Source organism: Lolium rigidum, chromosome 2 (genome assembly GCF_022539505.1).
Source record: "Lolium rigidum isolate FL_2022 chromosome 2, APGP_CSIRO_Lrig_0.1, whole genome shotgun sequence".
NCBI classification, from domain to species: domain Eukaryota; kingdom Viridiplantae; phylum Streptophyta; class Magnoliopsida; order Poales; family Poaceae; genus Lolium; species Lolium rigidum.
This window is the reverse complement of record NC_061509.1, coordinates 132,426,867-132,441,536: the sequence shown is the minus strand read 5'-3', so window position 1 is coordinate 132,441,536 and position 14,670 is coordinate 132,426,867. Positions and strand designations below refer to the sequence as shown.

General features: G+C 45.6%; 2 protein-coding genes across 2 annotated transcripts; one reads left to right on the top strand and one right to left on the bottom strand.

The window, feature by feature from the left end:
* The first annotated feature begins 124 nt into the window (after positions 1-124).
* On the top strand, positions 125-3,902 carry LOC124687267 (WD repeat domain-containing protein 83-like). The gene is made up of 8 exons (XM_047221060.1): positions 125-366; positions 484-586; positions 1,263-1,370; positions 1,443-1,552; positions 1,732-1,839; positions 2,972-3,017; positions 3,121-3,252; positions 3,380-3,902. The coding sequence occupies exons 1-8, from the start codon at positions 140-142 to the stop codon at positions 3,458-3,460; spliced, it is 915 nt and encodes a 304-aa protein (XP_047077016.1). The 5' UTR covers positions 125-139; the 3' UTR covers positions 3,461-3,902.
* A 2,008-nt stretch (positions 3,903-5,910) lies between these two features.
* LOC124687266 (ribonuclease P protein subunit p25-like protein) lies at positions 5,911-9,069 on the bottom strand (the record flags this gene model as incomplete). Its single annotated transcript, XM_047221059.1, has 7 exons — positions 8,799-9,069; positions 7,297-7,377; positions 7,125-7,213; positions 6,967-7,041; positions 6,218-6,279; positions 6,076-6,135; positions 5,911-5,966 (listed from the first exon to the last, which is right to left on the bottom strand). Coding segments are annotated over exons 1-7 (549 nt in total), but the record flags the coding sequence as incomplete, so codon positions are not given.
* Between the last annotated feature and the right edge of the window lie 5,601 nt (positions 9,070-14,670).

Sequence of the window (14,670 nt, the reverse complement as noted above, 5' to 3'; positions counted from 1 at the left end):
AAGCGGGCAATTGTGCTTGGAGTGACATGGCCCATGGGCCAGCCCAATTCATATAGAATCTTCCGTCGTATTTGCATTGCTTAACCCACCCATCCGAAGCCCGACGCCGACGCCGTCCGCCGGTGGGAGGACAGAGGAGATGTCGTCGGCGGCAGCGACGGCGGCGCAGCAGCTTCCGCGGTCGGAGTCGCGGACTTTGTCAGGGCACGAGGGCGCGGTGCTGGCCGTGCGCTTCAACCGTGACGGAAACTACTGCCTGAGCTGCGGCAAGGACCGCACCGTCCGCCTCTGGAACCCCCACACCGGCGCCCTCGTCAAGACCTACAAATCCCACGCCCGCGAGGTTCGCGACGTGAACGCGTCCTCGTACGTACCCTAGGGGCACAACCCTGCCCTATCCACGTCTCCTGTCTTCCCATCTGATTTGGAGACGCGCGACTGGGGAATTAAGCGTGTGCTTCTGGCCGTCTCTTGGTTTTGCAGGGACAACGCGAAGCTGGTGTCGTGCGGCGCGGACAGGCAGATCTTCTACTGGGACGTTGCCTCCGGCCGCGTCATCCGCAAGTTCCGCGGCCACAATAGCGAGGTATGTATCAGTCGCCGATTTATGGGAATTGTCATATGTGGTACTGATGCTCACACTAGTGCTGTTAATGAGGGATTGTAGTTATCTCTTATCGATCCACATGAAAATGTCATAACCCAGCAAATTCGATTTCATAGAAGCAAGGCACCGAACGCCTTTTTTATTTTCTAAATGCTGGTGTTAGTTTAATTGTATAGCAGTTGTTTGTGATTTAATTGAAACGCAATATAGTTCAGACCACTGTAGTGCAGTAGTTCTACACGATGTTGGGTACTACTGATTATACGTTGGTGTGTGTGTGTGTCCTGAGCTCTATTCGTTTTACGATTGCTAATGTAACGGTAGTGAATGCTCTAAGTCAAGTACCCTGCAAGCAAGCTGTAAATGATGAACTGTGCACATCGCCGCCCTAATACAATCAATTTCTAGAATTCTAATCCTACCTGTGTACAAAGCAGTGCTCCAAAACCATACTTCTGTGATGGTACTCTTCTAGGCTGTTGTTGAGTTCGCAAGCACTACCATATGTTGACAGTGCTTTATTATTAGGTCCATTGGTGAATATGAATACCTGATAAGGAACATATTTTAATATTATGAGAGAGCTTTGATTCTTGATGACCCGCAATTTCTTTGCTGAGATATAATCACCAATTCCCCATTCTGCTTCGTGTAGGTCAATTCAGTGAAGTTTAATGAGCACAACACGGTTGTATTGTCAGCTGGTTATGACCGTACGGTGCGTGCATTTGACTGCAGGTCACAGAGTAGTGATCCAATCCAGGTACTTTCATTTGTTAAAACCATGTGGAATCGTCGTTAGATTCTTTTTCTTAACTTCCCATATACTATGCAGACAATTGATACCTTTCAAGATAGTGTAATGTCAGTCAGTGTGACCAGCACCGAAATAATTGCTGGCAGTGTTGATGGTACTGTCCGAACATTTGACATTCGCATGGGTAGGTAAGTGCATAACTTTTTCCACCTGCTAGTCTCAACTAATTTAAGGTGTGCACTTTTGTTTACCAAATGAAACCCTGGGTCTTCCCATTTGTTAAGCAAGTAAGTGTTGATTAGATTCTAATCCATTCCGTGATCGGTTCTAAATGGTTTGGCGTTTCATTTCCTTCTTGTGTTAACAGGGAGACTGTTGACAACCTGGGGCATCCTGTCAACTGTATATCGTTGTCAAATGACCGGAATTGCTTGTTGGCTAACTGTTTGGATTCTACTGTGAGGCTTCTTGACAAGTAAGTACCCTTCGGAAGCTGCTAATCAGTTTATACTTTAACACCAAAAGATGCAGGAGAGGTCCCTCTATTTAGCACTCTGGAGAGATTAAGCCCTATTAAGAATTTTATGCAATTAGACCCCCTCTATTTTGTAGAATGATAAAATCAACCCTTGCATTAGTTTTTGTTGGAGTGGCATGTCCGGTAAATTTTTTTAACATGCGATTCCTGTTCCACATCAGTTATTGATGGCACATGGGGACTTGAAGTAAGTCTGTCTAGTTCACAACTTCACTTCACTTGATAATGGACATATACACCGACTCACTTCCCATTTTTCCATATTGAGTCAGACGACCCGTGTGATCTTTCTTAGTGCCTTCCACTTCATCCAGTCATCAGAGCTCTCACTGTCTAATCCGTGCAAACAAATAATTCGTTAGCTGCAGTGTACCTTTATTGACACTTTGGGATTAAACCTGCAGTTTCCTCTTCAAATATCTCTTGCAAAATTTGAGAAATTACAGTGCAGAATTCAAAAAGACTCTTTTTTTTTTTACTTATTATGCACAAGGTGGCTTCAATTTAACTTGGGTTATGAAACTCAATATCTTCTTGGAAGTTAGCTAGTCAAACACGCCTTTTTTACGTGGTCCTGGGCACAAATGCCCAGCTAATTGAACTTAATGTGGTATTATTGTGCATCAGAGCATATTTGTGGCTAAATCCTTGCACGTCACAGTTTATGAGCCGTAGGTTGAAACTTAAGAGTTGGGTCTGAGTGACTACTTGAGTGACGTTCTTGTGTTTTTTAGCATCTGCATCATGATGGCTCTGACTTTTTTTCATCAGCAACAATTTATGCTGTTTTGGGGAGAAACGGGAAATACAAGGTTAGGATCATATATCGATTTTTTGTTTTGAGAGTGATGAGGGGTCACAAAGCTCTGGTATGCATGTTGGTACATGTTTGCACAAATTTCAGCCACATAATCTTTCGATATGAAAACTGATGGAACATTGGCATTTAGCACCATTATAGTGAGTGGAGGGGTCGGACCAGTTTCCCAATAGATGGACCTCACTGCTATGTTGCCTTCAGCATGCATGACTTTTGGTAATCGAATCTACTGGCCTTTGTATTAATTAGGAACTCTGGAGAAATGTTACAAGAGTACAAGGGACATATATGCAAGGTATTACTTGAATAAGTTTCAGTTCACTGGTTATTTCAATATTGCAAAGTAGAAACACTGTCTCAGTTCATTCTTTGATCTTTTTTATCTTTACAATTTGTAGGCCTTCAAGATGGATTGCTGCCTGACCAATGACGATGCGTTTGTTGTCGGTGGATCAGAGGATGGGTTCGTTTTCTTTTGGGAGTTAGTGGACGCACCTATTGTTGCGAGCTTCCGAGCACATAGCTCCGTGGTATCTAATCTTTTTCGAAATTGCATCTTATGCTTCATTATTTTGCTAATTACTGGTTAACTATGTTTCCATTTGAATTTGAATTTGTATTCTTCATATTTTCTTATGCTAATTGTTCCTTTGGCAGGTCACTAGCGTCAGCTATCACCCAACAAAGACCTGCATGCTGACATCATCTGTCGATGGCACTGTTCGTGTTTGGACCTGAAGATAGAAATAGCTGATGTTTTTGTGTTATCTCTACAAAATGTGCCCGTGCCAGTGTTCTCCATATCATCCTTCTATAAAGATGCAAGGATTCAGAAGGATAAGAAATCATGCAAGTCCTAACCTAATGGGATTTCTGCATCCTAATGGTCAGGACCATCAAGAGAAGAATGTCTACTCTACTGCAGTCTGCATGTGAAACGTCCCACATGTATACAAATTCGGTGATAATCCTGTTTTGGAAATGCTGTAGCTTCGATGTTGTAGTAGGTTGGAAATGTTGTAGCTACAATGTCGTAGTAGGTTGGCTTGTGAAAGATAATGTTCGATTTGTTCTCCTCTTCTAAGGTTATAGCTTTCGTGCTAGCTTCATCGATGTTACCCACCAAATAAAAAGCCTGTTCGGGTAGGCCATCTAATTCTCCCGAAAGTATTAGTTGAAATCCCCTAATAGTTTCTGCAAGACCAACATACTTTCCTGCGGAACCGGTAAAAACTTCTGCCACAAAGAATGGTTGTGATAAGAAACGCTCAATTTTTCTTGCTCTTGCTACAGTTAAACGATCTTCCTCCGATAATTCATCCAACCCAAGAATAGCGATAATGTATCTCTGTCGAACTGAGTAAAAAAGATCTGGAATGTCTTGCTATGTTTTAACCTTTTGTCAAGGATGAATGGTCTTTAAGCTTGGATGGATGATGAAATAATAAGGTTCAAGGACCTTGGATCCCAATGCCTCCATTGCTAGTTACATACATGCATGTCAACACGACGGTGAAATGTTTATTTGCATCTTCATAATAAGTTTTAACTGAGTTATGAAGGTCTGCTGTTCCTGATGCACCATTGTTGATGGGGAAATGGTCCGGGTCTAACTGAGCTGGGAACAAGCAGTGAGCCTAGCACACTTTTTTTTAGACAAGACCATCATTGTTAGCTTTGTTAATTTCAAATAACTTTTACATCTTCAACAAACTTGCTAAAAAAATCAATTCAATTATATAGATTTTTATCAAGAAAAATAGACCTAGCTATCTTATGAGCAGCTTGAGATCATGTGTCGGAGTCTTCCTCTAGTTCCTGTCGACGCTAGCTGGACAGCCGGCCTCTATGCAGGAGTCCTGGCATGCTTTGCCTCACCCCTGGCATGCAGTTTACACAGGCTATATAGTTTTCGATATATGCTGCTGGGGGGACTCTGAGAGTTTGGATTCACAATAGGCTTGACACCATGAGGACTCCTTTGTTCAATTGTTACTTGTACACTAAACACCACACAATGTATCCAAAGAAACAGAAATCTGCATTAAACAATTGAATGACTTCTTTTTGGGGATTTGAATGGAATTTTAGCAGTTATTGGAGTTAAAATTAAAATTCCCCAAACAATAGTGTAGTGCTGTGACACGTTCAGTAAACTTCTGTGCTTCTAGTGTAGCTGGGCACGTTCGGTAAAATTTTCACTTAGACAACATGCGCTAGACAGTAAACTTTTTAGATGTCTGATTGCCAGGAAACTCTGATGATGCTAGACTACACAAAGTGAATGCCACATCTTTAGACAAAGCAAATTAAAGAAACTAGCTACAAAAATGATAAACTAGCATCATCGGACGGCACAAGAACCATCATGTCAGCCTCCAACAAGTAAACCTAAGAGGATAAAGCCAATCTAATCTTGATTTTCCTGGCCACGGGCACGTCCTCGCCCACGACCCCGTCCTCTGCCGCTACCCCTCCCTCTGCCACCTTCAGTCCAGAAAAGATTTAAAGTGAGTCACTCATTAATAACCATCACATAATATTTCTTACATGAAGATAATGTTCAGAGGGCTGCTCCTTAGAGGTGCATATTAGGAGAGGATGTGCGATTCACAAACTTTATGAGCATGAAGCTAAGGGCAGAGCATTAAAGAACAGAAACATGAAATGTAGATCATCACGAAGTGTCCATTTCAGTCATCTATCCTCAGATAAGCAAAAGAACACTACTGCCTCCCACTGAAAATACAAGTCTTTTAGTCCTTAGTCCTTATTGACATAGTTTTCAAAGCAAGACTTTGACCTATAATTTATGACAAAGATTTCATAATGAACTAGTACCAACTACCAAGTTCATAGTCCCAGCAAGCCTATATACTGATCTCTTTACTGATTAATGATCAAACAAAAAAACAAATTAGGTTGACGTATATTTTAGGAAATAAATATTCTTGTCCATAGGAAGCAAATATTTGATAATCAAGAATCAAAAAAACAATACCAATGCTAAGACAAACTATGCAGTTCTACAAAATAATAGAGTATCTGAACTAACCACGTCCTTGCGGAGGTGGCATGCGTTGATCCACGCCATCGCCATCACCCGATTCTTCTTTCACAAAACCATCATTGTATCCACCACCATAACCCCTTCCAGGCCCAGCGTAGCCACGTCTACCTCTTCCACGCCCCCCATCCCCATCTGTGTCTTCATCATTGTAATCTGCCCCTCTGTTGCTCATAGCTGTAAGCAACAATTCAAAAGCAAATAACATCAGAAGAGCCAAGCTAACAACAACTTGCATTTTCCATGCAGGGTCACCAAGTACAAAAGCTAGTTATTTGTAGCGTACCTCTTCCCCTGCCCCTTCCTCGACGGCCACGCCCTCTTCCATGATCACTTGGTAATGCTTCTGAAACAGAAAACATATTGCAAAGCATGAACTAAAGGAACAAGAGAGAGTACACAGTTATACTCTATTAATGAAAGCATACCTCCTTCCTGATCATAGTCAATTGGTGGTCTAACTTGGTCATCTGGTATTGGGGGCTGGTAGCTACAGAGAACAAGGTAATGCCATATAATGGTTCACTTATCTATTAGAAATTGCAATGCAACGTATTATTTCAAAAGACGTACAACACAACATGTAAACCATTCACGAAATAGAATTGGATGAAATACCACGACAGGATGGAGAAAATGAAAGCACACTAGTAGCAAGCCAACAAAAAGGGCTCCAAAAGGACAATAATCAACTATGTCACTGCTACACCTTACACAGGGTTTTTTCGTCTTCAACAAACAGGACAGAAGATTTTATTGATCATGAAAAATTAGACAATCCTTTGTGCTATGAGAGGATACTAGATAAAGATAGTCTAACAGGTTGGGAGTAAAGAACATAAGCACTGTTGAATGGTTGTGTGACGGTGGATGCTGCTGCTAAGTCATCCATGACTTACCTTGGCACTCATACAGAAATTAATTGTCGAAGTTGGATATTGAGAACCATGCAAAGTAAAAGATGTCATCTATTTCGAGACAGTGGGGTATATGTTTACAGTAATGCAAGGTTTAATTCTATGACTCCTAGTAAAAGCAAGCAACAATACTCGATACATCACTGCCCCTGGTAGGATTACTTTTTTTCTCTCTCTTAGTAACTGTAAGCCTGAAACATCTATATCTCGCAAAATGATTGATATTCAATAAGACAGCAGATCACGTAATTTGCACATACCCAGGGGAAGACGTGTCCAGTTCCTTCTTCGATAATGTTATTGAGATCAGTGAAACACGGCGAGTAGTTTCAAGGCTGCCATATGTATACATGTAATGTCACAGCACAATACCATCCTAGACAAAGGCACAAAGGAAATTATAGTATATTCTTCTTACGGTACTAGGCCCTCTTCCAATGGTTCCCAAGTGTCAGTTATACCAATTGACTCAATTGACGTATTCTGATGAAGGCCAGCAATCCTTCTCTGCTCACAGATGCTTTAGTGGGCAACAAAACTATGACATTTGTGAGACGTAATAGTAATTATAACAAATCAAATATTTAAACCTTAAGAAGTTCCACAATGTCAACAGTCTTGTTAATGGCCCTTCCCATAGCTTTGATGACGATTTCATCTGGTCCATTTTCCTAAAAGGAAAGAATGGAGGAAGGATAAGTTAAATGATCACACAATTAAATTAGGAGAGAACAATATAAAAAACATATAAATATGTCTAATCATTGCCTATGAAAATTAAAATAAGAAATTTATCAAAGTTACAATGTCATGCAAGATATAAATCGAAAAGACCATGTGATCAGGTGGTAGCAGTCATGATCATTCACAAAAGAAAAGAAAAAAGGCACAAATCCAACAACAGGAACCAACCTATAGTGCCCATGGTGTCACCTAAAATACCAACAATCTTCCAATTACAGAATATATCACTATGATGAATAGCCACGTGTAGGCTGCATGTAAGATTAACTTATTCCATATACAATATTGAAAAGCTACTTGATGTCAGGATGGCATAAATGAAGCAACCAATTTATTGCTATCACGGCATCCTTGTAAATTAGTCTCTCTGCTAAGTTTTCTCAACCATTCAAAGGTAATATTGGTACATCCTTGAATAAATAACTTTGAGTACTAACTTTTAATATAATATGATGGTATGGGACATAAACTTAGTACTACCAAAAAACTGTTATTTTGAAAGAAAAGCTGCTATATTAGTTTCACTAGGACAATTTTGATACATTCGCCGTATAAGTACTCAAAGCTCAACTTTAACTGCAAAACCTCCAAAATGGGATAGATCCACATACAAAGGGAATTGTTTTTTTACTGAAGGCCTACATGCTGAAAATTGAGCAGCTGGAGTACATGACCATGGTTATGTGTAACCAATGCTAAATTTCTAACTGTGTCCAATGAAAACATGAAAGGTGCCTACTTAGCATAAATTGGGGTAAAATGAGAGGCTTTCTGAAAACTAGTTATTACAACAAAAAGAAGTTTATATGGCCAGCCAGCACCAGAACTCTGTAAGAAGGCTGAACCGCTAAGCACACAGACACAAACCAAAACAGCAACAAAAAGAGGCAAGATAACTGCACATAATATAATATACATTCCATAGCTAAGGGTGGATATTGAAGAGCATGATTCTCCTATCCTAACTTCATCAAAACTAAAATTTCAGAGTGTGTAGCTTCATATGGCAAGGTTTTCACTTGAGGCCCAATCCAAAGAACGCCAATTACTCTCCAGTTATGAAAACTGTGCGGTGATGGACAAGACACGCACACTATACACTACATTAAGAGTCCTATGATAACATGAAACAAACAAAAAAAAAAACGCAAAACAGAGGCCCTAACCGTCGAAACATAGAAATTTTCCTATTCCGATCCCCCACAAACTATAAATATAGTACAGGAACATCTGAGCAGCGCTACTTAAGCATAACCTAGTATACTGCTTTGTGCCCAAAAATAAAATCCTCAATCGGGCGGGCGAATCAGTGGAACAAGCAGAAGAAAGACAGGTGGGAGGAGCGAACCTGGAGCAGGGCGAGCGCGTAGGTGATGTAGTTGCGGGTGCGGCCCTGCGCGGTGATGCGTATCTCGTTGGCGGCGATGGGCGCCTCCTCGTCCCGCGGCTTCTGCACCCTCTGGTACCGATCCATCACCACCAGAAACCCTCGCGAATCCCTCGAGGAAGACGAGCTAGGGTTTCGGGAGCTCGAGCTAGAACGGGAAAAAGGCGCCGGGTTTTGGTTGGGGTTTGGGAGACGAAGACAGCGACAGAGAAGGGGGACGAAGGGCCGGGCAATATAGGAGAGTACACAACGGGGTTTGCTCCGGAGTTGGTTTAAAGCACCACTATCCAGTTGGATTCGGATCATACGTATAAGAGCATCTCTAGAAAACCCGAAAAAACGCAAACCAAAAACGTGAGTTCAGTTCACGGAAAACGCAAGTTCTGACGAAATTCGCAGTGGCGAAAAATAGAACCCGTAAAATGGAACTGAAAACAGGAATTCGAATTGGCGCGGGTAATTTTAGGCGATGATCATAGTTTACAGATGAAATAGATGCCTCGATTGAGCATCAATACTTACATAGTGCGGGGAATTGACATTACTACTGGTACACCGGCAACCTAACCTAGCTAATGAGCAAAATGCTGTCTACTTCGAGCTATGGCGCGCGCGGCGGTGCCGGTGCTGGCGGAGATCGGCGGCGGCGTGAAGTCTTCACCCGTCCTCCTTGTCAAGCTCGACTATTTCGAGCTTGACCTTGCGGACGCGGGCCTCCCGGCGGGCCGCCTCGTACTCCCGTACCTAGCGGACGGCGTCGGCCTCCTCCCGGCGGAAGCGCGCCCTCGCCTCCGCCTCGTTGATGGCGAAGGTCTGCGCCATCACCGCTCCTCCTCGTCGCTGCCGTGGACGTAGTCCCCGGCGGAGAAGGTTGGCGAACGAGCGGGGACGAGGTCGTCCTCCTCGAAGCTCGCCACCACGGGCAGCCACGGTGCGCGGCTCGACTGCCCGGAGGAGGAGCCCTCGGCCTGGTTGCCAAAGCGGGCGAGCTTCCCTGGGGCGTGAGCCCCCATTTGGTCCACCGGCGCGCGCCCTCGCTCCGCTTCCACTTCCGCCGCTCCGCCTCGGTGCGGAAGACGGGCGGACGCGGCGGTGAATCGCCGCCGCCTAATCCCGCGGCACGGCCCTCCGAACCTCCACAGGAGGCCATCGCGCGGTGGCGGGCGGAGGATTGGTGTCTGGCTAAGCATCGATTGCTCGTTGGAGCACTACTGGCGGCGACGGAGGGAGAGGAGACGGCGGAGGGGAGTAGGGTTTGCGAACCGAACTCCCCTCTGCGATCCCTTTTAATAGGGGCCGTGCGGGGAGTTTCTCCGGCCCCTGAACTCCGTATTTGGACCGGCCCACGTTTTTGGTCACTGATCGGCGCGCGTTTCGGCCCGAACCCGTAAATCCGCCGGAAAAGTTCGGTTCCGGCGGGATTTACGGGCTCTATTAGAGATGCTCTAAGAGCATCCCCAGCCGTTGGGGCTCCCCAGGCCGAAATCCGGCGCTATTTAGCGCCGGATGGATGTATTTTTTTTGTCCTGGGGAGGCCCATTTTCCCAGCGGCGAGCCCATGGTCGCCTTCTGACGCGCATCCACCGCGTGCATAGCGACGGTGCAGTCGTCGGGAAGGGCAACCGTCGGAGTGCGCTCGACGCATTGAACCGCTGTAATGGTCCGCGAAGTGGTCTGGCGAGCCCAAAAGCCTCGACGCGAAGTGGCCTCGACGCGAGAACCGCCGTAATGGAGCATGAACTCCGCGGAATAGCAACCGCCGCTCTCTTCGTCGAGAGACCTACATATACGGTTTCCGACGGCCGACGCCATTCATCTATTCTCTCCTCACCATCCTCTGTCAACCATGAGCGATCTCTCTTGGCCATCGGACACCAACAGCGAGGGTAAGCCGCCTAGATGGCGCCATTGGTGGGATCAAGATGCACCGTCCAGCCGCGACGATTCCCCGCCGCCGACCAGCGAGGACGAATGGGATGACGACGAGGAGGAGGACGAAGAGGCCGAGGAGCAGACCGAGGAAGAGGCCGAGGAGGAGGAGGAGCAGGAGGATGAGGAGGAAGAGTCTGAGGACGCGGCGGCCCGGGCGAAGGCGAAGGCGCAGCCGGCGACCACCTTCGACGACGAGGAGGACTCAACTTCCTCCGACGAGGAGGTGACGGGCCGGAAGCGTCGCCGCCACGACGATGAGGCGGGGCCATCTAGGAAGAAGTAGTTTAAGTTTGTTTTAAAGTTTTTATATGTAATTTTTATGTTTATTCGAATTATATATAATTTGTCTATGTTGCACCACTTGAGTTTGTTCAAAACTTTCGTTCGACGAGGGTATTGCCGTAGATCGAGAAGACGAGGGTATTACCGTAAATCGGGAAGACGAGGGTATTGCCGCAGATCGGGAAGACGAGGGTATTGCCGTAGAAACCCAGGCCATTGTCGTCGACAGGTCGCGGCCACCAAACGGTTCCCGCTCTTTTCTCTCGTCCGGAGTCCCCGAGCGCTCCCCGGGGGGCCAGGGATGGCCTGGGCTCTCCGGACGGATGAAAGGCCTAATCCGGACGAAAACGAGGAGCCGGGGGGCACGACTGGGCCGTTTTCGTCCATCCAGATGAAAAAAGGCGTCCTGGGGGCCTCGTCGGGAAGACGGCTAGAGATGCTCTAAGAGCATCTCTAGCACAGGCCATAAAGCGTGTAAAGTGTAAAACGCGAGTTCAATCTACTGAACTCCTATTTATGTGTCAAAAAAATGCCGGCGCAGATCAGATCCCGTAAATTAAAACTCTAAAAAAACGTATTCCTAAATATGCCACTAGACCCACTTGTCAGTTTTTCTTTCTTTTTCCCTTCACATCTTCTACTTCCTTTGGAGCTTGCTCCCACTTGCAACCGTCGCCCCACGTGGCCCCGCCCCGCCACGCCCTGCCCCGGCCACGCCGCCACGCCTCGCCATGCCCCGGCCGCGCGACGCCCCGCCCCATCTCCGCGTGCCCGTCGCGCCCCGCCCTGCCCCGGCCCCACCCGGCCCCGCCCCGACGAGCTCGACCCCGCCCCGCCTCGTCACGGACGCCTCCAGGGCCGCCCTGCCCGCGCCCGACGAACTCGTGGTCGGCCGGCTTTCGCTCTCCCTTCCCTGAGCTCGCAACGCGCAGGACCCCGCCGAAATTTGATTGTCCTTCGGCCGGATTTTGTCGAATTTTGGTCTATTCCGGTAATCCTCCCGCGGAACTACACTATTTGGAGCTGAAGTTTCAGCCCGCCAAAACACCACTAGGAATACAGTTTAGCCTTCAGTTCAACCTTCCAACCCCTGCAAATAGGGGGCTCAGCCTGAATTTTTTTTTTTGGTTTCATCCCGTTTACAGTAACTGATCTGCGCCGATTTCCAAACTGAACCCGTAAACTGACGATTATTTTACAGGTTTGGCCTGTGCTAGAGATTCTCTAATGCGAGTAGAATCGCCACCTAAGAAAAAATTGAGTAGAATTGCCAAAAGTATGATAGATCACTCACAAAAAATTGCTGAGTTCAACTGTAGCCATTGAATTTGATTTACTTTTTTAATAGATAAGGGTCACAAGGACCCTGAAACTGCATTCATAAAACGGTGGACATACAAATTACATCAAGGACCCAATGTAAATAGAAAATACAACATGATCCTCACTTTTTATGAAAAGGATCTTACAAAGGAAAATAAAAGAACAATCTGGTCCTGCTCCACCAATCTTGTGCTGAGACTCCCAAGCTCGGGCACCCATCTCGACGCCGACGAACCCACTTGGGGCGAAGTAGGTGTGAGCCTCCGAGTCGGAGTCGAAGATCCTCCAATGAGGCTCGCCGGCCAGGAGGAAGAAGCAAAGACGCATGATCTGCACCAGTGCGCGAGTGGACGCCTCATCGACCCATGATAACAACAGCTAAACACGGCCGCAGTTGATGAACTCCGAGGAAACACAGGAGCAACTTCACGAACTTCCCTTGGAGCTTCAGATCCCGCTCCCTTAGCCCTTCTTCTATGGCTAGATCGGGAAAGAACACGAGAAAAATGAGCTCCACCGAGCTTATTGACAAATCCATCACCAGATCGAGACCTCTTCTTCAACCTCCAACATGGATAAAAAGTAGAGGTGCTCGCGAGCGACCGAGATGGATTTGAGGAGACCGGCATACCGCCAAATGCGATATAGGAAAACAAAGACTCAGCCCTACACTAAACCTACAACTACATACGGGATTTACAGAGGAGAGGGATCCATGCCTCTCTCCCCCTCCACTGCGGCCGGCAGAGCCGGTGGAGGAGAAGGGGAGAGAAGCAGCGTGTGGAGAAACCGAGGACAGGAGGCGAGAGAGAGGGAGGAGAGAGGAGTAAAAGAAGGAAATGACCCTCTGATACATTCGATCCGGATTATGGATTGTAGTATTGTAAGATTTTTTCTAGAAGTTCTAGGTTTAATCGAACCTTCGAAAGCACTGCTAAAGTGGTGTAAATGAAACATCTACAAGACTCTATAGTTGATTTTATCTTACGTTAACTAGACCTTTCCAGTTTACTTTGTTTGGTGTTCTCTTCAATGGATTAAAATAGGCCAGGGTCAAATATTCTCCTGCAGCTATGCATACATATAATGAAGTACAAATGTATGTAAATAAAATAGTGATGAGAGATTTGTGAGCAGCACATCCGTAAATAATATTTCCCCTAAAACCAGAGGTGACAATAGTCTCTTGATCCACCATCGTCCCCACAACCGCGAGTAACAAGAGTTATTAAGTAAATACATACATACCAAAGCATTAAGATAGATGACTGTGCCGTTGATCCCAAGGGAATCACTAAACGTGTACCGTTACTTTCCTCTTTCTGTCACCGAGGTTTCGCGATAGCACGCCGTTCTCCACTCATCCCACCTCGTCTCTTGATCGATCCGAGAGGCATGGGTACCACATCACGGGCGCCCCTACAAAACCAAGTTAGACGTTCATCTACTTAGTTGGTTTTACACGGCTTCTAGGGGCAACGTCTCTAGATCGTCCATCTACTTATGCAATGCCACAACATGGATCCGCTAGTTGCTTATTAACTGCTCCGGGGTTTTCGACGGAGTGAGATGACAATTATCTCAAACCATCATCCATTAGCTTCGTCACATATGTATGAGCCCCGTGTAGATCTTCAAAGAGAATCTACCCAACTTTCTAGTGCAACTCCGTTTTCACTATAGTAGAAGAGGCTAACACTTGTAAATCACATATATGGTGTAAAACCACGTGTCTTGTGAGACCAGTCTGATATGAGGGTACGCGTAAAGTCGGTCCGAGCCAGCTTTTATTCCGCTATACCACACAAATGAGAATTGAACTAAAAGATAGCAAGCAAGGAGATCCTACGCCCACGATGTTCCATACTATTCTAATCGTACAAAGTATCTACCCACGATGTTCCATACTATTCTAATCGTACAAAGCATCTACGCATATAATCGGCTCTGATACCACTATAAGGATTCACACCATAGAAAACAAAAAATTCCTATACAACAATGAATAAACCACCAAGATCTAATCTAGGAGATGCATGTAACGAAGCATGTAACAATTGGATAACTTGATTTGCGTATCGTTGCAAATTGGTTGTGGAAGTTTAACGGTTGGTGTTGATGTAGGCAATCACGATCCGTTCAATTTTGGCGATCCAACTTGATCAAGTCTGTCGCTTGTGCGGTGGCTCCACCGTGATGCACACATACGACTTGACGATGTCGGCTCCTTCTTGTTCCAGCAAGTTGGAGTCGAGGTAGAGAGATCACTCCGACGTCACGATGGTGTGATGATGAA

Excerpts from the sequence above, each read along its gene's own strand:
- LOC124687267 (XM_047221060.1), top strand. The coding sequence starts at position 140 with ATGTCGTCGGCGGCAGCGACGGCGGCGCAGCAGCTTCCGCGGTCGGAG. Across the intron at positions 1,553-1,731 it reads TTTGACATTCGCATGGGTAG|GGAGACTGTTGACAACCTGG; the intron begins GTAAGTGCATAA and ends TTGTGTTAACAG. Across the intron at positions 3,018-3,120 it reads ACAAGGGACATATATGCAAG|GCCTTCAAGATGGATTGCTG; the intron begins GTATTACTTGAA and ends TACAATTTGTAG.